The sequence below is a fragment of the Mauremys reevesii genome, linkage group 7 (genome assembly GCF_016161935.1).
Source record: "Mauremys reevesii isolate NIE-2019 linkage group 7, ASM1616193v1, whole genome shotgun sequence".
NCBI classification, from domain to species: Eukaryota; Metazoa; Chordata; order Testudines; family Geoemydidae; genus Mauremys; species Mauremys reevesii.
The window spans coordinates 95,557,343-95,580,337 of NC_052629.1; the positions used below are offsets into that span (position 1 = coordinate 95,557,343).

A 22,995-nucleotide genomic window follows, 5' to 3' on the forward strand; every position below is an offset into this window, starting at 1 on the left:
CATAACTACCCCTAACACTGCCCTCCTCACCCCCTCTTCCACAGCTGCTGCAATCACAAGCCAGCCTGGGGATACCCTGGTTGGAGTGGGAGTTTCTTCCTCTTTGGTTCTAGAGCCAGTGGGGTCTGGGAGGTAGGAGTCCTGGGTTCATTTCCCAGCTCCGGGAGGGGAGTGGGGTCTAATGTTTAGAGAGGGGGCTGGGACTCGGAACTCCTGAATTCTATCCCCACCTGTGGGAAGGGAGTTGAATCTAGTGGTTAGACCAGGGGTAGGGATTGTCATGGAAACTAGGGCTCCTGGATCCAACCCCAGAAGGATACCAGAACAGTAGCTTTAGGGCTGGGCCTGACCTGGGGAAGCCTAGCAGCTCAGGGTTTGTGGGATGCCTACCCACAACCCGCCCCCTCCCATAGGATCCCAGGGAAGGGCTCACTCACCAGCAGGGCTGCTGGGCCTGAAGTAGCTGTTGAACTGGAAGAATCTTTCCAGCTTTTCCGATCGTCAGGCAGCTGGCGAGTGACTGGGTCCGTGCAGGGGCTCAGGTTCTGCCCAGGGGGTTGCGGGGGTGTGAAGCCAGGCCCTCGATCGATCAGCTCAGTAACACAGTTCCAGCCAGTGACTCGCGGTTAGTGATGCAGAGAAGCTGAGTAGCAGCAGCAGATTGAGCAAGCAGATTAACACAGGCTAAATCCATCCAGCCCCAAGGATTTATGTCCTGGATTGCTGCGTCCACTTGGGAGGGGAGGAGAGTGCATGGGATCCAACAGCGTAATAGCATTGTACCTAGTCCTGGACAGACGTCAACTCCTGCATCCATGCTGGGAGCTGGGTTGGTACTATTGGAGAGATGGGGAAACTGAGGCACAGAGCAGGGAAAGGCTGTGACATGGGGACCACCCCTCTGCTTGGCTGAGACTTGCTGTATTATCCCTCCAGCTATGCTTCATGTTTCAGGTATAGCTATAATTAAGTGCAATTCACAGATGCATCAATCTTGACAAGCTCTTTGGAGTGGGTAGGGAGTTGCCCTGGGGTCGTGGAGGTGCCTTAGGCTCCCTCCCACATGAAAATTCACCTGAGTTATTGGCTCTAAGCTTAGAGAGCACAAATAGCTGTGTTACATGCTTAATAGGTGCCAGGGGAGGGAAGTCCTAGAGGCTAGAGCAAAGCTGGGCTGGGAGTTAGGACTCCTGGATTCTATTCCCAGCTCTGGGAGGAACAGGACAGTGGGTGTCAGGACTCCTGAGTTCTCTGGTCCTGGCTCTGCCACTAACTTTCTGCCTGATCTTAGACAAGCTACTTTGCCAGTCTGTGCCTCAGTTTCCCTATCTGTAAAATGGGGATAATAATCCTTCATCTATTTAGATTGCAAATTCATTGACTGTATCTCACTGTGTCTGTGCAGCACCCAGCATAATGAGGCTGCGATCTCAGCTGGGGTCTCTAGGTGCTACCATAATGTAGATCTCATAATGGACTCATCAGTCTTAATTGGGGCTTATAGACACTATCCTAATACTATTAATAATGCACAGGTCATAATGAGAACCTCTAAGTCATTTGGGACCTTCTGGTTTTACTGTAATACAACGAGATTTGCTATGATCACCCGGGAATACACTGCTTCTTTGGCCATATTGCACCAGTAGAATATGCACCTCATGTGGGTTAGACTCTTCTGTGCTGATTTCAGGTACCCTGCTGGGGCTTGGAAATTTTAGGGATAAATTGCCCACACAGTGATTGGCTGCTAGCTTTGAGTGCTCCCGCCTTCCACCACTGCTAGTAGGAGCTATTGCTTTCAGACACCAGTATCTGGCTGCAATAACAGACCTGGAATTCCTAGTTCTTAGGGCAGGGGTGGGCAAACTTTTTGGCCTGAGGGCCACATCTGGGTATGGAAATTGTATGGCAGGTCTTGAATGCTCATGAAATTGGGGGTGGGGGGGGGGGGGGCTTCAGCTGGGGGTGTGGAGCTCTGGGGTGGGGCCAGAAATGAGGATTTTCAGGGTGCAGGAGGGGGCTCTGAGCAGGGGGTTGGGTTGAGGAGGTGAGAGCTCTGGCTGGGGGTGCGGACTCTGGGGTGGGGCTGGGAATGAGGGGTTGAGGGTGCAGGAGAGGGCTCCAGGCTGGGACAGAGGGGTTTGGAGGGTGGGAGAGGGATCAGGGCAGGGGGTTGAGGCCCGGGAGGGGCACAAGCTTCAGGCAGTGCTTATCTCAAGCAGCTCCTGGAAGCAGTGGCATGTCCCCTCTCCAGCTCCTACGCAGAGGTGCAGCCCCTGCAGCTCCCATTGGCTGTGGTTCCCAGCCAATCGGAGCTGTGGGGGCTGCGCCAGGGCAGGGGCAGCGTGCAGAGCCCCCGGCTGCCCCTACATGTAGGAGCTGGAGGGGGGTCGTGCTGCTGCTTCTGGGAGCCATGTGGAGCTATGGCACATGTGGAGCAGGGCAAACCCCCGACCTTGCTCCTTGGTGGGAGCTTGAGGGCGGATGTGGCTCCTGGGCCATAGTTTGCCCACCCCATCTTAGAGAGTTTTTAAACATTTATTGTTTTCTGGGCCCTGGAGGGAGAGAGCCAGTTCTGGAAAGTGTTTGGATTATTTCCACATTGCCAGGACAGCCTCCTACCTGCGTTGGGTGGCTGCAGCTCCCAGCCGTGGCTCTGCAGGCAAATCCCTCCCAACCTGGGCAGGGGAGAGAGGGGAATAGCCGCGAGCAATGGGTGGAGGGAGGGAAGAGGGGCAAATGGGAGGAGCGTCTTGGGTGGGGAAGGTAGCAGCACTCCTGCTGGAGTTTTTTAAATATTACAATGTTGCCAACCCTACCAATAACTCAGGCTGATATGGAGCCTGCTGAGTTGCTGTTAAACAGCAGCCAGGTTCCACTCCAGAGGCTGCTGCATCTCAGCCCTGGGTGAGCAATCCCCATATGAACAGCTGCTGCCATTGGCACCAACTTTTCCTGGTGCCGGTAGGTGCTCGACCGAGCCCCACCACGACTCCACTCTGGCCTCGCCCCTCCCTCTCCTGCCCTGCTCCCATTCCAACCCTTTCCCCACAGTCCCTGCCCTAACTCCACCCCCTCCCTGCCCCTATTGGACTCCTTCCCCAAATCCCTGGCCCCGCCTTCTCCCCTGAGCATGCTGCATTCCTGCTCCCCCCGAGGGAGAAGCGAGGACGTGGCACGCTCAGAGGCGGAGGCGAGCTGGGGCGGGGAGCTGACTGCCGGTGGTTGCAGAGCCCCCACCAATTTTTTCCCATGGGTGCTCCAGGGCTGGAGCACCCACAGAGTCAGCGCCTATGGCTGCTGCACCCTGTCCCAGAGGTGGCTGCCTCCCAGCCCCAAGCAAGGGATTCTCTGTATAAAACAACCCGTGTCCCAAATCAGAGGCAGCTGCATGCCAGCACTGAATGAAAGTATTCCTCTCTGCCTGCCTCTAAGTCAAACCTCCAAGGCACCTACACCTCTGCCCCAAAGCTGTTAGTATTCCATGTCCTAGGGAAGCAAGTAGGAGACCTCAGCTGAGTTTGGGGGCATTTGATATTGGCTCTTACAGAGACAGAGTAACTACAGACCTCTGCTATCCAGGGGAAGGGGATATGACCCATCTCCTGAGAGGCCTGGCAGGGAAAGGGTGTGGGGAGACAGGGCAACAGGAATTGCCCTTCTGTGGAGTTTCTACCTCCACAATCCCTACAGTCTGTGTGCAGCATCCCACTCCATGGGGCTTGGGTGGCCCTGGCCCAGAGCTGTCTAATCAGCCTTTCCTAATCTCCCTGCTGGTGTCCTCACAATCCCATTATCTCTGGCCATAAAAAGAGAATGAATGGGAGGCAGCTGCAGCGGTGAAGGGCAACTGCCCTTCTCCTGGCACTGAGAGCCTGTTCCTAGTGTGTCAGCAAATGGAGAGTTCATTGGGGTGGGGGGGAGGGGAATAGAGGATTTTGGTGCATTCATTAATAATCAACAGCTTCACACTTATTCTCCCTGGCCAGGCAACATCAGGACAAGTTTCTCTCAATATCCCAGCCCAACCTTCAGCCTGGAGGCCTTCCAAGGCCAGTGTCTGTGGCCAGTTCAATCCGCAGTCCCTCCAAAATGCCTGCGGCTCACTTCGCATTAGGGTTTGCGCCTCACGTACAGAGCCTGGGTTGAGTCAGACCCCAGGACTAGAGCTGATCAGTGAATATTTACATCCCTTGCTGAAAATTTAGACTCTTTTGTTCCAGGTCAATTGAAACATTTCATTTCAATTATTTCAAAACTTTAGTATCCATTTAACCCTTCTTTTCTTTCACCCAGTTTTCAATCTCGCTTAGATCTCATAACAAAAAGTAATTTGGAAACGGAGAACTGGAAATTTTTGCTTAACAAATATCAATCCGAAACAGTTCAGCAAATTCAAAACTTTGTTTCTCGGCATTGTTTCATGCTGGGGAAATGCATCGAAGCTGGTCGTGTTCTGCGAACTGTTTTGGTTTTGAGAGATTGATATTTATTTGACTAATCCCCCTCTGTCCAATTAAATTACAAATTCCTGACCACTTCCAGTGCATGGTTAGCAGTAAGGGAGCCGTGTCACAGCAGAGGTAGGCTGGCCTTGTGGTTATGGCACGGCTGTGGGACTCGGGAGAACAGTCTCTCAGTTCCTGAGTCTACCACGGATTCTTGACAGTGAGTGAGTAGCTTAATCTCTGTGTGGTGTTTTTCCCCATCTGTAAAATGGAGATGATGATCCTTCCTTTGTGTATTTAGATGTGGTCTGTATTCCAGAACCCATCCAGAGCAGCATTATAGATGAGTAGCTAGGTCTTAGGTGTTTGCATATAGCCAGTACATATGGTTTATTTGGAATCCAATGGCATCTGTATAGTTTCCTTGTATTCCCCTTTTGGAATGGCAGTGGTTTTCCACTAGGAGACAAAGGGGTCCCACCTTACACAAGAGCTATATAAGGCAGGAGAGTGACATCCTCGCAATTCTCCTCTGCTTCCCCACCCAAAGAGACACTGAAAAACACCTGGAAGCAAGAACTGAACTGCGGGGGAGAAGGGTTGAGCCCAAGCTGGAAGGGTGTCTAGCTTGCGAGTAATAATACCTGAGGTCTCAAGCTGCAGGCCAGTGCAGCTGCTTTTCAAGACTTTCTGTAATCCTGCCTGCAACACTACTATCTAGGGTGAGAAATTACTATTTGTAACCAATTTCTTTAGTGAAACAATTTTAGCTTGTGTGCTTTGTTTTATTTGCTTAGTAATCTGCTTTGTTCTGTTGGCTCTCTCTTTAACCACTTAAAATTCACCTTCTGTAGTTAATAAACTTATTGTTTATAATATAACCCAGTTTGCCCAATTCATAACTGGGGGAGGGGGTAAGAGGCTGTGCATACCTTCCTCCACATAATATACCTCTGGGTCTGCACTCCAAGGGAGGAGGACACCCGAGTGCGGGGGCCAAGTCCCTTTTAGCTGAGTCTTCCCAGAGCTGATCTCAGTGTCTGTGCCGTTCTGCAGTTGGGTGTGGCCCTGCCTCTGTGTGTGCTGGAGGAGGTTTAATAGTTTGGCTCAGCAAGGCTGGTGAAAAGGGGGCCTAGGCTGGCAGGACAGGCAGGCTCAGCGATATCCCAGTACATCAGGTGCCCTCCGAAGGGAGGCAGCTGTCACAATGAGATCTTAACAGCTGGCAGCCACGGCAGGAGGAAATGTAGAAACAGCAGGGCTGCAACTGGGATCAAACAGGAGGTGTCAAGTAATTGTGTTTTAAGGGAGCTGCCAGAGACACATACACAGTGCTCAGCAGTGCAGAGTGAGAGCCTGGCTGGATCCCAGGAAAGCCTGTGATATTGCCAGTTGCTTCTGCCCATATGGCCATTTTCTTAAGCTTGGCTTTTCCATGCTGACCTAAGGAATCAAGGCTGATGCTGGATTCCACATGTCTAAGAATTGCTCCTTTGCTCTGAAAAGGCTTCATGGTGTGGCTGCAGATTCTCACTGTTTGCAGGCTCCCTGCAGGGGGATCAGTCTCTAAAGTCAGCTGGACTTGCTGCCGGGAGATCTAGTGTGTCTGAAGCCAGAAGGCCCAGTCTCGGATTCAGAGAGCTGCAGAGCTCACCCTTGTGAAAGCCTCACCTTGGGGCTTGGTGGAGGACTAGGGGTCCTCCCGAGACTATGTGAAGGCCGGGGTAACAAACTCCTGTGCCAGCCTCAGTACAGCTTTCTTGATTCCATACCCAGACTGGGAGCTTGTGAAGGCGAGTACTGCTTGTGAAGGACACCAGGACAGGTGTTTAGTTTCTGGGGGGCACTTGAGCACATGTATTTTAATTGTAAGAGGAGCCCTGGATATTTGAACCTGGTCCTTGTTGTTGCCAGTGACCCTGGGCAGAAGGGCTACACTAGTATAAATATACAGACTGGGAGGCTGGACAAATGTAACTCCGAGTTACTCCTTTTCTGGGGCCGGTGCCTTGGCCTGGAGAGGGGTGTGTGTGTGTGTTCCAGTGACCCTGAGAGCTATGCCCACAGTAGGGACCAGATGGAAAACAGCCCACTGGTCCCCTAGCTTGGGGGCAGAATGACAGGGCAACAGCCAATGCTCAGAACAAAGGTAAGTTATGGACACATGATGAGGTAGCTCGTCTAGTAACCAGCATGATGGACAGGGATGGCGGTGCCCGAAGGGAAGTCTGACAGCGCCGGAAGGATTTGGAATGTAGCATTACCGGTAACAGGGACAAAACCTATTTCTCAGAACATGGGCTTAGCTTGGAAGAGTTCCACAGGGGCTTAGAAGGACAGGAATCTTCATATGACAGGGTGACCTTACACCGCACTGGACAGGGAAGGGTTAACGCCGCAGTGTGGGCAGAGGAAGCCGTGCCCCCACTGTGACATTCTATACCTTGGGGGAGTGTACTGTAAGCCCCATATTCCTCATTTTCATATAATCATGATCTTGCATATAAAGCATGCCTTGTAAGGTATCAGGGGAAAGGTTATGATCTGCTGAAAGTCATTTCTCTATCCCTATGTGTGTATCATTAATGTATATGAAGTTATGAGAATTGTGTTATATGGTGGTCACTAAAACATGCTGTAAGTTGAGGAATCAGTCAGATATTAGCTCCCCAGAGGCAAGAGCAAGGAAAGTAACCAACACCCAAGCGGGGTGTCAACCCATCAACAGCCACTGTCCAGCAAGGGACAACAATGCAATGATTCACCTGCATGAGGCCACACCAAAGGAATTGCTCAACCTTGCTTGGAGAGACTCGGCAATGCCCCGCAGACATGCCTGGACTTGTGTTCTACAAACACATGGACTGAGAGTATAAAGCAGACAGAGTGGACGCATACTGGGCCCTTCTCCTGCCCCCACCTATGCTGCAAGCAACCAAGACACTGAAAAGAAGACAGGACTCCAACACAGGAGATTGTCCCAGGTTTAAAGAACAAACCTGTATAAAGGACTGCAATATCCAGCAGGGTGAGAGAAAACTGCTTAATCTACTTGCTGCCCAGTCTAATAGAGTTGAGAGTTTAGACTGCATCCTTATATTTTCTTTTCTTTTGGTAACTGCTCTGACTTGTTATGCTTTGACTTATAATCACTTAAAATCTATCTTCATAGTTAAAAAATCTGTTTATTTTACCTGAAGCAGAGCGTTTGGTTTGAAGTGTGTCAGAGGCTCCCCTTGGGATAACAAGTCTGGTATATATCAAATTCTTTGTTAAATTGATGAACTCATATAAGCTTGCAGCATCCAGTGGGCATAACTGGACACTGCAAGATGGAGGTTCCTAGGGTTGTGTCTGGGACCAGAGATATTGGCTAGTGTCATTCGGCTGCAAGTAGCTGGGAACAACTTGCATGCCAGAGGCTGTGTGTGAACAGCCCAGGAGTGGGGGCTCTCACAGCAGAGCAGGGTACGGCTGGCTCCCAGAGTCAAAGATTTGAGAGGCCTAGCAGATCACCGGCCCCGATAACACCAGAGGGGAACACACCCACATCCCTACTGGGCATGCTGCAGGTGTAGCAGCAGCATAAGAGCAGCCCAGCTCAGTCTGGGCTGATCGCTTCTTGCCAGCGCTTGCCCGGAAACCACTGGACCCCCGGACTGCCAAAGCCAGAGGCACTGAGACCCAAACAGATGCCCAGCTACCTGCAGACGCCCCAGGGAGATCTGAACTACAGGGAGTTGCACCAGCCAAGGAACCCAGAGACCCTGAAGACACGCAGCTCACCAACAGGAGTGACAAGGTAGGAAGTAGCCGTGGGGCGGCGGGGGCTAGCCATCCTGAGGCCAGTCAGCATGTTGCAGATGGATCTCCGCTGACCTAGTGGCAGACGGACTCACCACTGGAAGGACGCTGGGCTGGGACCCGGTGGAGCAGGGAGCACCCAGGTCCCCTACCTGGCAGTCACCCTCCTCCCCTCTGGATGGTGGTTTGTAATCTGCCAAGCAGCCGCTAGGCCATACGGCCCCGCTCGGAGGACAACTCTAGTAACTCTGACTGCTAGGCTATACAGCCCTGCCCAGAGGGACCTCTGAACCTTCGTGTACCATCCCCAAATGGATTTTTTGGTGGGAAGGTTTTTTAAGAAACTAAAAAATATGTTGCGGAAATTCGTGGAGGAAGATCCCCGCCACTGGGATGCTCTACTCCCTGCTTTGTTATTCACCATATGAGAGAGACCCCCAAGCATCAACCGGGTTCTCTCCCTTCAAACTCCTCTATGAAAGGCAACCCCGGAGTGTCCTTGACCACCTCAGGGAGGGATGGGAAGAACAGGAGACTCGGCAAAGGGAGTGGCCCATCATGTGCTGCAATTGCAGGGAACTTCATGAAAGAGAACCTGATGCAAGCACTGCAGGCTCAGGCACAGCAGTATAACAAGGGGACACGCTTACAGGATTTTGAACCCAGAGACTGGGATCTGCTCCTAATGCCCTCGGCCGAATCCAAGCTCTTGGCTAAATGGCAAGGTCCCTTTGAGGTCGCTCATCGGGCCGGTTGATTATGAGGTCCAACTACCAGGATGACAGCTGGTGACTCACACACATCATGTCAACCTAGCATGGAAGGCTAGAGAGAGCGTATTTATCTGTCTCTGTCCACTTGAGCCAGAGCTGGGACTGCTCGCTGATGACCCTCTGGAGGCCTGACCAGTGGCAATGGGAGCAGGCCTAACTGAAGCCCAACGGGAGCAATTGCAGGGTATGCTGTGGGATTTCCCTGATTGTCTTATCATCCCATCCGGGGTGAACAGTGATTACGAGTCATCCTATTGCCACCAGACCCGGTCAGAAGGTCTGCAATCCCCATAGGCCCCTGCCTCAGAAGATGTGGGAGGCCGTCCAGAAGGGTTAGAAACCATGTTGGACCTGGGAGTAATAGAGGAGTCACTCAGCGAATGGTGAAGCCCAATAGTCCTGGTATCAAAACCAGACAGCTCAGTGCGCTTCTGAATCGATTTCCAGAAAGTGAATGAAATTTCCTGTTTCGATGCCTATCCCATTCCATGATGAGACAAACTCTTGGCCCCTCCTAGACGTTACAAGTTCCTGTCAACTCTAGACCTGGCTAAAGGATATTAGCAAATTTCCCCCCCCCCCCCCCCGATGCTGAACTTTCGCCCTAACACGGCCTTCCCGCCGCCTTTTGGTTTGTATCAGTTTATCATGATGCCATTCAGGCTCCACAGAGCTGCGGCCACTTTCCAGCAGCTCATGGATCGGTTGTTACAACCCCATGAGCAATACGCCACTGTCTTCATTGACGACATCATCATGTACAGCACCAGTTGGGAAGACCATCTCCAACACCTATCCCAGGTACTCCAAGCCCTTAAGCATGCTGGACTTACGGCCAACCCTACAAAATGTCACCTCGGGCAGAGCAAGGTGACGTACTTAGGGTACACTGGGGGGGGAGGGCAACTACAGCCCCTGGTCGACAAGACCCTGCACGATTGACCCGACACAACAATGAAGAGGCAGGTGCAGCAATTCCTTGGCCCGGCTGGATATTACTGGCATTTCATCCCAGTCTTTGCTACCTTTGCAGCCCCCTTGATGGACCTAACTAAAAATTCATGACCTCAGAGGGTCCAATTGTGATCCCAGTGTGAGGCAGCCCTGCGGACATTGAAAGAATGACTGACTGACCAGGGGGACCAGTCTTAATACACCCGGATTTTCAGAAATCCTTCATTTTACAGACAGATGCCTCAGAAGTGGGCCTCGGGGCAGTATTATCACAGGAAGTAGCTGGGGAAGAACACACTGTGCGGTACCTAAGTCACAAGCTGTTCCCCAGAGAAACAAGCTACTCAACTATTGAGAAAGAGGCCTTGGCCATTAATTCCGCAGAGCTTCTATGGCCCACTTATCTGTTAGGAAATACATTTTGACCACTGCCTATGTGCCCCTGCGATGGTTAAATAGTATGAAGGACACAAACCCATGAATCATGCGCTGGTATCTTGCTCTACATCGCCCTGACTTTCAGGTACTACATGGCCCTGGGAAAGCACATGCCAATGCCGATTTTTTTCTGAGGATAGGTGGGGAGGGGGGAGAAGAATAGCCCCCATTGGGTGCCCTTTTGAGGGGGAGGGTGTGTGCCGGGGTGAGCTCCCGGAGGGCGACTTTGACTCCAGCCGCTAGGCTATACAGCCACGCCCAGAGGGGTATCTCTATTGACTCTGGCCGCTAGACTTTGCGGCCGGCGAACCCAAAGTATTATTAATGATGCTGGCTGCTAGGACTTTCTACCCTGTAGACCCAGGGTATCTCTATTGACTTTGACCATCGGCCCTTACCAGGGTTTGCAAGGCAGTATCTCTATGGACTCTGGCCACTAGGCCATACTGTCCTGCAGAGAAGGGCTCCCCCCTTCCCCCCGGACGTAGGTCACATGACCCTATTGCCCTGTGGATCAAGGCCATTCCATAGACTCCAGCCATTGGGCCTTAAAGCCCTGCGGACCAAGTCAACTCTATGGACTTCTGCCCTTAGGTCTCCTGGTCTTGAGACAGAGGGCAGCTTGAAGGACGGAGTGAAGTCACCCCACACGGGACAGGGTCTCTCCACCCCGTCTCACTTCCCAAGGCATAGAATAGCAGCAGAGTTACCCTACCCTGTGACCCTCTTCCAAGGAGGGAATGGCTGGGGTAGCTGTGGACTACATACGCCTCTTCTCACTCTTCTTTAATTAGAAGAGTAAATCGCTAATAAAGGGTTGCAACTTTAAAATAAAACTTTAACTACATTATATCACAGACTACTGGCTAATCCTTAGGTCCCAGTAAAGACTCTGAATACAATGGAATTAGTGCAGTTATGCTGCACCTTGAAGCTTGAGCTCATCAAAAAGGTAGCGCCTCATTTAGAAGAACACCAGCCTGTGGAATCAGTACAATTTCCTAGGCTGTCTCCCATATAGGCATGGAGCCAGCCCAAGCCTGCCGAGCTTTCAAGAGATGTGAAACCTCAGTACACGATGAGCTACCTATAAACCACGTAACTCCGTCTTTTAATCCCAGACAGCAAGACGCGTGAGTCTCAAGATGAGTGATTTACTTTTCTAACTGGGCATCAGCTGTGGAGCAGCTTTTACTCCTGAAATCGCATTCAGTGTTCGTCTGGCACTGAAAACAGTCTAATGAGAACTGGCTGCAATGCCCCAAGGCTGAGTGGGTATGAACCTCACTCCTTCCATCTGCAGCAGTTCTCCTGAGTTTGGTGCACGGTGATACTCAGATAATACTCCAACAATTATCTACTCTGGGCCACTGACCGGTAACAGAAGAGACAAGACTCTGGTTAATGAGGTATTTCTGAGGTCTAAAATTTATTTTGGTCGCCACAGCATGGTCCTGATCTGTATCTTTTGTACAGGGTGGAGTGTTTCTGGGCTGAAGAAGTTTAACGATGCTGCCGCTGTCAAATGAACAAAATCAGAAAACCTATCACCATTATCACTGCAACAGCTGTATTAGCCTGGAAACAGAAAGAATCCCCGATTTAGTCAGGCAGACTCCAGACAACTCAAGAATCTCCCAGGCTGCAGCCTGCTCATTCAAAGCCTGTTTCTGGGCACTTTGTCTCAATAGGCTTCTCCTATTGAATGTCAGTGCTGCGGGTAACAATCCTGGCTGGCTGAAGACAGCGTTATGCAGGAGGTGTTAATACTGCCACTGAGCTTTACACCAATCATAGGTGCTGACTCTGTGGGTGCTCCAGCCCTGGAGCACCCACAAGGAAAAATTGGTGGGTGCTCTGCACCCACCGGCACCTTCCTGGCCCCCGCCCAGCTCGCCTCCGCCTCCTCCCCTGAGTGCACTGCCTGCCTGTTTTTAACCCCTAGCTTCCAGTGCTTGTGCAGCAAAACAGCTGTTTTGCACAGCTGGGAGGGAGGAGAGAGGAGGGGGAAAGTGATGTGCTCAAGGGAGGAGGCGGGGCTGGGGCGGGGATTTGGGGAAGGGGTCCAATAGGGGGCAGGGAGGGGGCAGAATTGGGGTGGGGACTTTGGGGAAGGGGTTGGAATGGGGGCGGGGAAGGGGTGGGGTTGTGGTGGGGCTAAATGGAATGTCCCTTTAGACAGTGATAGCTGAAACAATAGGAAGTCAGGGTCCAAGGCAGGGCTGATCAGAAGCTGAGCTAAGTGATTGGAGGAGGACTGATTGCATACATGGGGGCTGGGGGCTTGATTGGTTTCATATGTGTGTGAGAGGTCGAAAGCCAAGAGAAGCAGTGGGGAGCATGACCTTTAAAAGGGAATAGAGAGACAGGGATTCTTGGGCACAGAGTTTGCTTGAAACTGGCTTGGATTTCTGAACAAGGAAACTGCCAAATGTTGTTTGTTCCCCTAGAGCACCCACAGAGTTGGCGTCCAGGGCTGGAGCACCCACAGGGAAAAAAAATAGTGAGTGCTTAGCACCCATGGGCAGCCCTGCAGATCAGCTCCTCTCCCTCCCTCATAGCACCTCCTGCCGGCTGTGATCAGCTGTTCAGCGGCATGCAGGAGGAGCAGGGGCGGGGGTTGAATGGGACAGGAAGGAGTGGGGTGGGATCTTGGGGGAAGGGGTGGAATGGGGCAGGGCCTGGGGCGGAGTGAGGGTACAGCACCCACCCGGGAACAGAGGAAGTCAGCGCTTATGTTTGTTCCTACTGTGTTCAGGGAGACTGGGCTTTTTGTGGATCCTTTGTAAAGACATAGGATTGCACCAAAGAGTAGGACTGACTTTTGTGTTATCAATTTCTTCTCCTAATGGAATCAAGCAAGCAAGGCCCTGAATATTGGCAAACAGCTCAGACTAAAATGGAGCATCAACTGAGGGCTGGAAAAATATCCACCCATCAGGCTGCGTGTGTTGTAGATGTCTGCTTTGTTCAGAGAAGCTCCGTGGGTATTTCTAGGTATTTGTACAACCCTGACCACTGTCATGTCTGAGTGCCTCACAAACAGTGTATTTGTCCTCACAAACCGCTGGGAGGCAGGGCAGTGCCATTATCCCCACGGTATAACTGGAGAAATTGAGGCAAAGTGAGACTAAATGACTTGCCCAAGGTTATAGATGAAGTCTGTGGCAGAGCAGGGGGTTGAGGTGGGGGAGAGCATGAAGACTGGTACTAGGGGGTGGGGGATGGCAATGGGAGGTGCACAGGGGTTGCTGGCATAGCCGGGGGGCTGTGTGTGATGTCACTGTGGTGTCCTGGGGGCTGGCAGCAGGGGCCATGGAGGCTGATGCTGCAGAGGGGCAAGGGCCAGGGCTGCCCAGAGGATTCCGGGGGCCCGGGGTATTCGGCGGCGGGGGGCCCTTCCGTTCTGGGACCCACCGCCGAAGTGCCCCGAAGACCCGCGGCGGGCCCCCCGCCGCCGAATTATCACCGAAGCGGGACCCACCGCCGAAGCGCAGCCCGGTCTTCGGCAGTAATTCGGCGGAGGGGGGCTCCGCTGCGGGTCTTTGGGGCACTTTGGCGGCAGGTCCCGGAACGGAAGGGCCCCCCGCCGCCGAATTACCGCCGAAGACCGAGCTGAACTCGGCCGCGGGTCCCGCTCCCTCTTCCGCAGTAATTCGCCAGCGGGGGGGTCCTTCCGCCCCGGAGCGGAAGGACCCGCCGCCGGCGAAGACCGGGAGCAGAAGAAGCTTCTGCGCCCGGCCCCACAAGAGTTTTCCGGGCCCCCCGGAGCAAGTGAAGGACCCCGCTCCAGGGGCCCCGAAAAACTCTGGTGGGGGCCCCTGTGGGGCCCGGGGCCTGGGGCAAATTGCCCCTCTTGCCCCCCCCTCTGGGCGGCCCTGGCAAGGGCTAGTTCTGGTCATAGTGTTTTTAGTGCCCCAACTGTCTTAAGCCAGGCCTGGTAGAAATTTCAGTCGGCAAAGGAACAACCTCGCTATTCACCTCATCAGAAATCTGATACCCACTAACAGTCCCTTACATCTATCAAAGGCGTCCTGGCCCCCTGCTGCAGTCCCCTCCCTGCTCCTCCCTCAGCCCTGTTTTCCTTGCTAGGCATCAGCACGTGGACCTGCCTACCCCACAGTTACAGGGAATGATAACCCACACCTGGCCCGTTACGTACTTGGTCACTTATTGCTTCGTTGTAGCGAATCTCAGTAGCAAAGTGTTCACAGTTCTTAGCGAAGGCGTGATATCTCCGTATCTTCCCAACCTCGTCATTTGCCCGCTCGAGGATTTTGTCCACCGAATAAACGGGCCGGCTCTCGTCATACTTGTTGTTGACCCAATAGTTGCAGTCCCCTACAACATGTTCGAGGGGCTCTCTCTTCACTTTCGCCTGGCCGTTGCTAGAGCTAACAAAGCCCGAGTCAGGCATTTCAGTCAGACCTGGAGAATGAAAACAGGAAGGCAGGCTACGCGTTCACTCATATGGCCAGAGCCCACACCCACCTTCCAGCTGTCCCTGCTGGCGCCCACTACATCGTATTGCCATGCTGAATGGTGCTAATGGCTGCTATCACGGTGGGTCGTAGACCCAAAGACAATGACACTGGAGCCAATGGGGATGTCAAGCACCTTCTTTCTGGCTCAACATACGGAGCAATGAAGCTCCTTAACGTGGTTTAAACCGGCTGTAGACAGTGGCACTTCCACCCAAGACGCTAAGCCGCACGGCCAGGCCAGAGCTAACTCAAGTGGCTTAGTAGGGGCTAGGCAATGGGTGTTGGAAGCAGGAAGCCAAGAGAAGGAGGCATGAGTAGAGCCTTGCAAATGCGCAGATATCCATGGATCAGCTGCGGATACAACCGTGCAGGGCTCTACTCACTAGCAGTGCCTGGCCAAAAGCGTCCAGCTCGGGCAGCCGGGTGGGGGGCGCAGCGCACTCAGGAGCGGCAGCCAGTGGCTGGGGCTGGGCAGGCTGGAGTTGGGGCTGTCCAACATCCGCTCACCGCAGCACATCAGGCCCCTTGGGCAGCACTAGTGTCCCAATCATGGCCTAGTCCGGCAACACTGGCCGCGCTCCCAGCCCGCTGGCTCCTGGGCAGTGGGGTCCAGGGGCGGTGAGTTGTATGGGCCCGTGGTGCCTGGGCTCCAGCAAATTCAGGGCCCGGGGTGGGCCCGGCTCCACCAATGTTCACAGCCAAGTCTCTCCTCCAGCTCCGCCTGCCTCCCCTGGCATGCCTCCCCTGAGCGTCCCTGCCTGCCTTGGGGACTGCCCCCTCCAGCTCCGTGCTGCATTCCCTCACCAGCGGCTGCCGACTACAAGGGAGCAGCGTCAGGGGCAGGCAGAAGCAGCTGCTGTGCCTACGGAAGAGGAGGGGAGGAGCCACATGGCAGCCCCCACCCCCCGGCAGGCAACTCTGAAGGGGGGGGGCTTATCCTGGCTGGACCACCTGAGCAGCAGCTGGGGGGGCTTGGGTGAGTGTCATGCCAGGAGGGGCGGGGAAGGACCTCCCGGCCCCCCAGAGCTTGCTGCTGCCGGTAGGGAGAGGGCTGGGGGGAGTTCTCCTCTCTGGCCCCCTGCCCCAGCCCTGGGGCAGCCTGCCTGCTGCACCCCCCTCCAACACCCCAACCCTCTGTCCCAGCCCAGAGCCTGCACCCAACACCTAAATTCCCTCCCAGAGCCTGCACCCTTCCCGCACCCAAACTCCCTCCCAGAGCCTTAGGCAGGTGTGGAACTTGGACCCATTCTAGACACCACCAAAAATTATACAAACCTGCTGTCCCTGGTGGGGCCCACGCCCAGTCATGGGGATTGAAGTGGGGGGGGCCGTGGTGCCCCAACCCTTTGCCCCACTGTGATATAACATATACTACTGCTGCTGCCATGCCGTCGCTCAGGAGCCCCCGGAAGCAGCATGAGATGCGCTGCCCCCACACCGCCCCTTCTCCTCAAGACTCCGCCTCTCCGCTGCCCCTTCTCCTCGAGACCCTGCCCCTACGCTACCCCTTACCTCCAGTCCCTGCCCTGGCACCACCTCTTCTCTGCAAGACCCCACCCACTCATCTCCACCCCTCTCTCCCCCTCACACACACACACACAACCCCCCATCGCTACTAGCCCTTGTGAAGCTGCTGTGGGTGTGATGCGGATGCAGGTACACATAAAAGACCACTAGTGGATCACAGGTCAGATGCAGATTGATTCTGGCAGATGTGGATCTACATTTTTGTATCCACGCAGGGCCTAGTCACAAGCATGACACAGCAAAAGCAGAGAGACAGGGCTTCTTGATCAGTGGGTCAGGGAAGCATCCAGTGCAGAGAGAGCACCCTGGACTGGGGACACCCTAGACCCTGCCTTAAGTGACCACAACAAGGTTGGGGGTTGAGCCCTCTCCAGGAATCCTGGGCCCAGCCTTGTTGGGCTTACGAGGCCTCTGCCACACAGGAGCGTGGAAGGGGAGTCCTCTAGGTCAGGCCTGGCTCTGGGTAAAGCAAGTGGGAGTGAGGACTCGGATCCTTTCACTTCACCGGGGTAGTGTATAAACCAGGAAAGTTGCCCACAATAGCGGGATCATTCCCCCACCTACATATTTGAGCAGCTGTGGGTCTCATGGGAGTTGTAGTTCCAGGTCTTTCATGGGCTCCGAATGATGCCCTGCTGCACCTCAGCCCCAGAGACGGCCATTGTGCCTCATGAAAGAGGTGGTTCCAATGGGGAGCAGAGCACCTGGGGAAATGGAAAGCAGGAGAGACCCAGAACTAGAACTCACACAAGGCATCCTGGCAAATGAGAGAGAGGAAAAGATTAATGTTGGCCTGAAACAATATGCTTTGTTTTGATTCTCCTGCTGGAAATTTCCACTGAAAGCTGTTTTTTTCCCATGGCAAAACTCCAGTTTCAGATGGGAAAAGATTTCACTGGAAACTTTTCAAGCAGCCCTAATCACAAATGACACTTGAAAATGACTAGAACCAAAAGAGACTGAAAAGAAAAAAAAAACTGTTGTCTTCATCTGTCGCTTTTGTGCATTAAATGGCACGATTGCATGCCCTGTTTCCCCAACGTAGTCAGTTTCCCTCCTGTGTGTGTAGGGTCTATCAAAGCAGAGCGGAGAGAAAAAATGTGTTTTAAACACTTTTTATAAACAGGAAAAATGGGATTGTGTAAAACCGCAAAAACGGCAGGGGGGCTCAGGGAGACTGTTATGGGAACACCAGGCAGCAAGATAAAGCGATTGAAGCTAAAGGGCAATGTTGGCACAAGAATGACTGGGGATAAACTGGCCAGGAATCCGTTGAGGTTGGAGAGGAGAAGGTTGCTACCCATCAGAGGAAGGAGGTTCTGGCACAGCCTCCCCATTGGAGGAGTGAGGAGTGAGCTAGTTTGAGGATGGAGCCGGAGAAGTTTCTGACCAGGATTCTATGAGAGGGTTGGCTGTGCTAGCAAGGACTGGACTCGATGTCCCAGGAGGCCCCTTCCAGCGCTATGTTCAAGAAGCGAGCTTAAGAATATCTATCCAGCGGCAGCTCCAGGCACCAGCACTCCAAGCGTGTGCCTGGGGTGGCAAGCCGCGGTGGGGCGCCCTGCCAGTCCTTGCGAGGACGGCAGTTAGGCAGCCTTTGGCGGCTTGCATGTGGGAGGTCCGCCGGTTCCGCGGATTCGGTGGCAATTAGGCAGCGGGTATGCCAAAGCCACGGGACCAGCGGACCTCCCGCAGGCAAGCTCCGAATCCGTGGGACTGGGGACCTCCCGCAGGCAAGCTGCCGAATCCGCGGGACTGGGGACATCCTGCAGGCATACCACCGAATCCACGGGACCGGGGACCTCCCGCAGGCATGCTGCCAAAGGCAGCCTGCCTGCCATGCTTGGGGCAGCAAAAATGCTAGAGCCGCCCCTGCATGTATCTGTTAGTTCAAAGGCTCTAACTAGCCACCTCCTAATAAACCTCTTTGCAGAACAGCCATTAGAGGGCAGCCAAAGACACAATGTGTGGGCTATAAGAAAGTGAATGATGGATTTTTTAATGAGCTGGCAATTCTGACAAAGACATGTTTTGGGTTGGCCCAAAAATGATTTTTTTCAAAATTTTTGGAAAATCCAAAGTTTGTGTGGAAAACATTAATTTGGGGTCAACTAAAGGTTTTGTTTCAAGGATGTCTACATGTTTTTTAAATATTTTAAAATGAAATGTTGAAACTAAAAAAATCAAAATGTTTAGGGTTTAGTTCTGAATGTTTATTTTTTTAACCAAAACAATTTGGTGAAATTAACACAAATTTGCCAAATGTTTCTGTGTCATAAAATCTGCATTTTTTTCACCCCAAAAAAGTGTGGATGAAGAAGGTCCCTCAGCGCTAGTTACAGGTATTTGAGAATCTAGAGCATGAACGTTTGCCTTGGCCTGATCCGTATGGTATCTCACCATCGCTCTCTCTCTGCTGGATGCTTCACACAAGGAACCAAAGCCACCCATCTCACCTGTTATATGGACAACGTCACCTTCTCCGACATAGACACACCAGTGCTTGTAAAACCCTCGGTCAATCTCAATCAGGTCTCCGTCCTCGGGGTTCCGCTGCAGGAGAAAAAATTATTGTCCAGTCAAAATGGCAGGGAGACGATCAGAGACAAAAGGAAAAGATGCCCTGGGCTTGGAGTAACTCAAAAGCTAGCAGTAAGGGACTTTCCCTGGAGAAAATAATAGTCAACTGAGGCTGGAAATAAGAATGTTTCTACTCATCGGAGGAAGGAGGTGCTGGAGCAACCACAGGGCCAACCTTATGGGTGGGCAATCTAGGTGACCGCCCAGGGCACCATGGTCAAGAAGCAAGGAGTGGAGCAGGCCTGGGGTACGAGACCACAGAAGGGAGCTCGGGGCAGTGCAGGTGAGGGAGGCAGAGGAGCCTGGGGTTGATAGTGGGGTAGGGAGCCTGGGGAGGCAGCGGGGGCTGAAGGAGGGGGAAGCCCAGGGAGGCAGCAAGGGCCAGGGGTGCTGGGGACCCAAGGGAGGCAGTGGGACCCAGGGGTGTTACCCATCCTTTCCCCCCCTGCAATGGTCCACTATGCTGGGATGGTCTCAGGAATTCCCTGAGGACACGGCACCTCCATCCAAAAAGTGATTGACACAAGCAGTTCAAACACACAATGCCTTTTATTAGCCAAAAAATCCCTATTGCAATAAGCCAGAAGCACCCCGAATCGCAATTATATATAATCTAAGGTGATGCTGAATGAGCAGCACCCTGCTTCCAATGGCCAGTTGTCTATGGGTCGTTGGGGATAGGGAGAATTTTTTGTGACAGCGGCTCTTGCTAGCAGTTCTTAAGCAACAGTAGTGTCTCTCCATGGTTTCCTTGCTCTTACTGCTATACCTATGACTTTGGATGCACACCAACATTGTGGTTAAGAACTTGCTGCTGCACTCAATGTCATGACCTGCTGCTTTAGCACTGTTTGCAATTTTTCCAAGAGCTTGCTATTTTTCTGCCCCGACGTCATGTCTATGTGAGCTGCCTGCTTTCAGGTAAGGGGGGAAGGGTTTCAGAATGGAATAACTCTTGTTTTCCGCTGTCCAGAGGCACCAAAATACAAATTCCCTAAGATCGACCCTGAGCAGCCTCCCAGTCGGACGAGTGGGGACGCACAACCCACTTAGTTTGAAGATGGAGGTGGCAACATTTGTGACTGGGATGATATGATGGGGCTGGCTGGGGACAGAAGGGATGGGACTCAGTGACCCAGGAGGTCCCACCCAGTGCATCCTATGTTCCATTATTAAATTAATTTTCACTCATAAACTAATCAACACATTCCCTTGTACGTTCGCAGAAAAATCACTGGGGGCTCAAAGGGTAGATCTGGTCATTTTGCAGGAACACCCCATATTCTCTGTGTGTAACAGGTTGTTTCAGGTGCAAAATTCAACATCACCTTCCCTATGGAGCCAAAACAGGCCCCTTCATAGTAATTTGTGTTTACAGAGCACTTAGCCATGCCACACCCAGCTGTTTGATTGTTATTGTAACGGTTGCTATATGACTACATGGGCTAATTCCAGCAAGAAGCAAACAGAGGAATCAGATTTGCTTATTTGCTGTTTATAATCACAGAACAGAGTCAGCCCAAGGCTTTTGATAAGGGTTTTGCGCTAATTCCTGTGCGGGGAGAAGCACAGCCCTGAGCTGTCTCCTCATCTTTTCTGTTGGTCCTGGTCACTTTCCTTTTCTTCATTTCTGATTTCTAACAGAAAGAGCCTGGGGGTCAAAAAATCCTGGTCTCCAGCCAATTTATGAGGCTGGTGTAATGGAATGCCTATCCTAATAGAATCCTTATCTATGTGGCTATAATCCACAAAAGTGTGGCACACCAGAATAAAACAATTAAGAGGAGTGGAGACACACATTCCCCGAATTAGACCAATGACTGAACACTTAGCTGAGAAAAGATGGGCTGAAAGAAAAGGATTAAACTTCTCTAGGAAAACAACGTTTATCCAATATAACGCATAGCCTGAATTGAATTCCTTTATCTGTGTATTTCTCTCTCTTTTCATATGGATGTAAGCAAATCACATATACTGTTAAATATTTATCTTGAATAAAAATTTAGTAATTAAATTAACCCCACCCCATGGTCTTTCAGTGCATCAGAACCTGTATATAATGAGGTGATGAGATTGGTTGGATTGTCCAATGGGCTAGTGCACAACTCCTCGTTGACTGGCTGGGCGTTTTTGAAAATGTGGACCTTTCATTTAGGTGCCTCAATGGGAGCCGGTTTCTCTGGAAAAATCCATCCCCTCCAAAGTACGCAGGCCACCGTCTGCTTCCCTAGTCAGAACTTTTCAATGCAACGTTTTTCCATCTGCAAATGGCAATTTGTCAAAGTCAAAATGTTCCTTCTTAACATTGCGAGTAATTAAGTATTGGAACAACTTACCTAGGTCCTGGTGGATTCTCCATGACTGACAATTCTGAACTCAGGATTCAATGTTTTTTCTAAAAGCTCTGCTCTAGCAATTATTCTGGGGGAGTTTGCTGGCCTTTGTTAGACAAGAGGTCAGACTAGATTATCACAACCGTCCCTTCTGGCCTTGGAATCAGGGCCATCCTTACCAAACTACACAGCTGCATAGGGCACCAGGAAATTTGGGGCACCAATTGCCCCAAATTTCCTGGTGCCCTATGCAGCTATTTGCTGCTCCAGCGGCCAGGCCAATCCCCCAGCCTGCTGAGCCAGCCAGGAAAGCTGCCCCAGCCCCTGCTCCGCCCCTACCCCACCTCTTCCTGCCCCTGCCCCACCTAAGCCCCACCCCACTCCACCCCTCCCCTGAGCTATGTCTTGGGGGACTGCAGCAGGGGTCGGGTACACCCTGCACTCACCGAGCAGCAGGAAGTGGAGTGACCAGGCCCCAGCTTACTCCGCACTGCCAGTGAGTGCTTGGGGGCGCTTCCCCCCTGCCCCCCACCCCCCCAAGTCTCAAGGCCGGGAGTCAGGGGAGCAGAGCAGAGCAGGCTGGGGCTGGGTCACTCCACTTCCTGCCACCCCATGAGCGTGGGGTCGGGCCCACTCTGCAATCACTAGGCGTCAGGAAGTGGAGTGATCCGGCCCCAACCCACTCCACCAGCTCGTGCTACAAGTGGTTACACTCTGCCCCGCAAGCCTAGTCCTGCCCACCAGAAACCTTAGGCACAGCCCCCCCCCACCCCCGACGGAGGCCTGGGGATGCCTCTCCCTCACCCGTGGGGAGGGCTGCGTAGGGCACCACAATGTCTAGGGATGGCCCTGAATCTATGGTTCTATAAATCTATGAATAAAGGACAAGCCCAATGCAAGTTATTCTGATATACAAGCCGTTTCAGTAAGTACTTACACCTTTAAGTGGCATTTTTGTTCAGCTTCAGCAGCAGAATGACTTATTTTCTCAGAATTTCTGTGTTTTAAAGAAATTAAGATTTCAGTTTCAGTTTCCCCTTTACTAATTCAAGCATATCACCAACGTAAATCCTACATACATTGATAAATGAGACGTAGGCCTTGTTTGCACTGCCACATTACAGCACTGCATCTTTCTCGCTTGGGATATGAAAAAACAGCCCCTGAGCACTGCAAGTTTCAGCGCTGTAAAATGGCAGTTTAGGCAGTGCACCAGCGCTGGGAGCTGCCCTCCCAGTGCTAGTAGCTACTCCCCTTGTGAGCGTGTTTTTTTATAGTGCTGGGAGAACTCTCTCTCGGCGTTGGTGCCACAACTGCACAGCCATGTTAAAGTGCAGCCACAACAGGGCTTTAACATTGCTAGTGAAGACATAACCTTAGGTGGTTGCATCGCATCTAAGGGCTGGTCCACACTAAGAAGCGGGGTCGAACTAGGGTACGCAAATTCAGCTACGTGAATAGCGTAGCTGAATTCGAAGTACCCTAGTTCGAACTACTTACCCGTCCAGACGCCGCGGAATCGAAGTCCGCGGCTCCAAGGTCGACTCCGCCACCGCCGTTTGCAGTGGTGGAGTACCGGAGTCGACTGCGGCGCTTCCGGAGTTCGAACTATCGCGTCCAGATTAGACGCGATAGTTCGAACTCCGAGAAG

At 52.5% G+C, this 22,995-nt stretch overlaps 1 protein-coding gene across 4 annotated transcripts; it reads right to left on the reverse strand.

Annotated features, from left to right (window-relative positions):
- Positions 1-11,686: 11,686 nt before the first annotated feature.
- On the reverse strand, positions 11,687-22,500 carry LOC120368607 (phospholipase A and acyltransferase 3-like). Of its 4 annotated transcripts, none has more exons than XR_005582693.1 (5): positions 22,282-22,500; positions 21,062-21,272; positions 18,888-18,984; positions 14,583-14,848; positions 11,687-11,998 (listed from the first exon to the last, which is right to left on the reverse strand). XR_005582693.1 is itself a non-coding variant. In XM_039480816.1 (4 exons), exons 1-4 carry the CDS (start codon positions 22,294-22,296, stop codon positions 11,924-11,926), a joined length of 393 nt encoding a protein of 130 aa, XP_039336750.1. In that variant the 5' UTR covers positions 22,297-22,500; the 3' UTR covers positions 11,687-11,923. The 4 variants fall into 4 exon arrangements, 2 of the variants coding, with proteins under 2 accessions (XP_039336750.1, XP_039336749.1); XR_005582692.1 differs by having other exon boundaries at positions 21,036-21,272; positions 22,282-22,499; XM_039480816.1 differs by lacking the exon at positions 21,062-21,272 and having other exon boundaries at positions 11,687-11,938.
- Positions 22,501-22,995: the final 495 nt, after the last annotated feature.

Excerpts from the sequence above, each read along its gene's own strand:
- LOC120368607 (XM_039480815.1), bottom strand. Across the intron at positions 14,849-18,887 it reads TGACGTTGTCCATATAACAG|GTCTGACTGAAATGCCTGAC; the intron begins GTGAGATGGGTG and ends TTCATTCTCCAG. Across the intron at positions 11,999-14,582 it reads ACGAAGCAATAAGTGACCAA|GCTAATACAGCTGTTGCAGT; the intron begins GTACGTAACGGG and ends TTCTGTTTCCAG.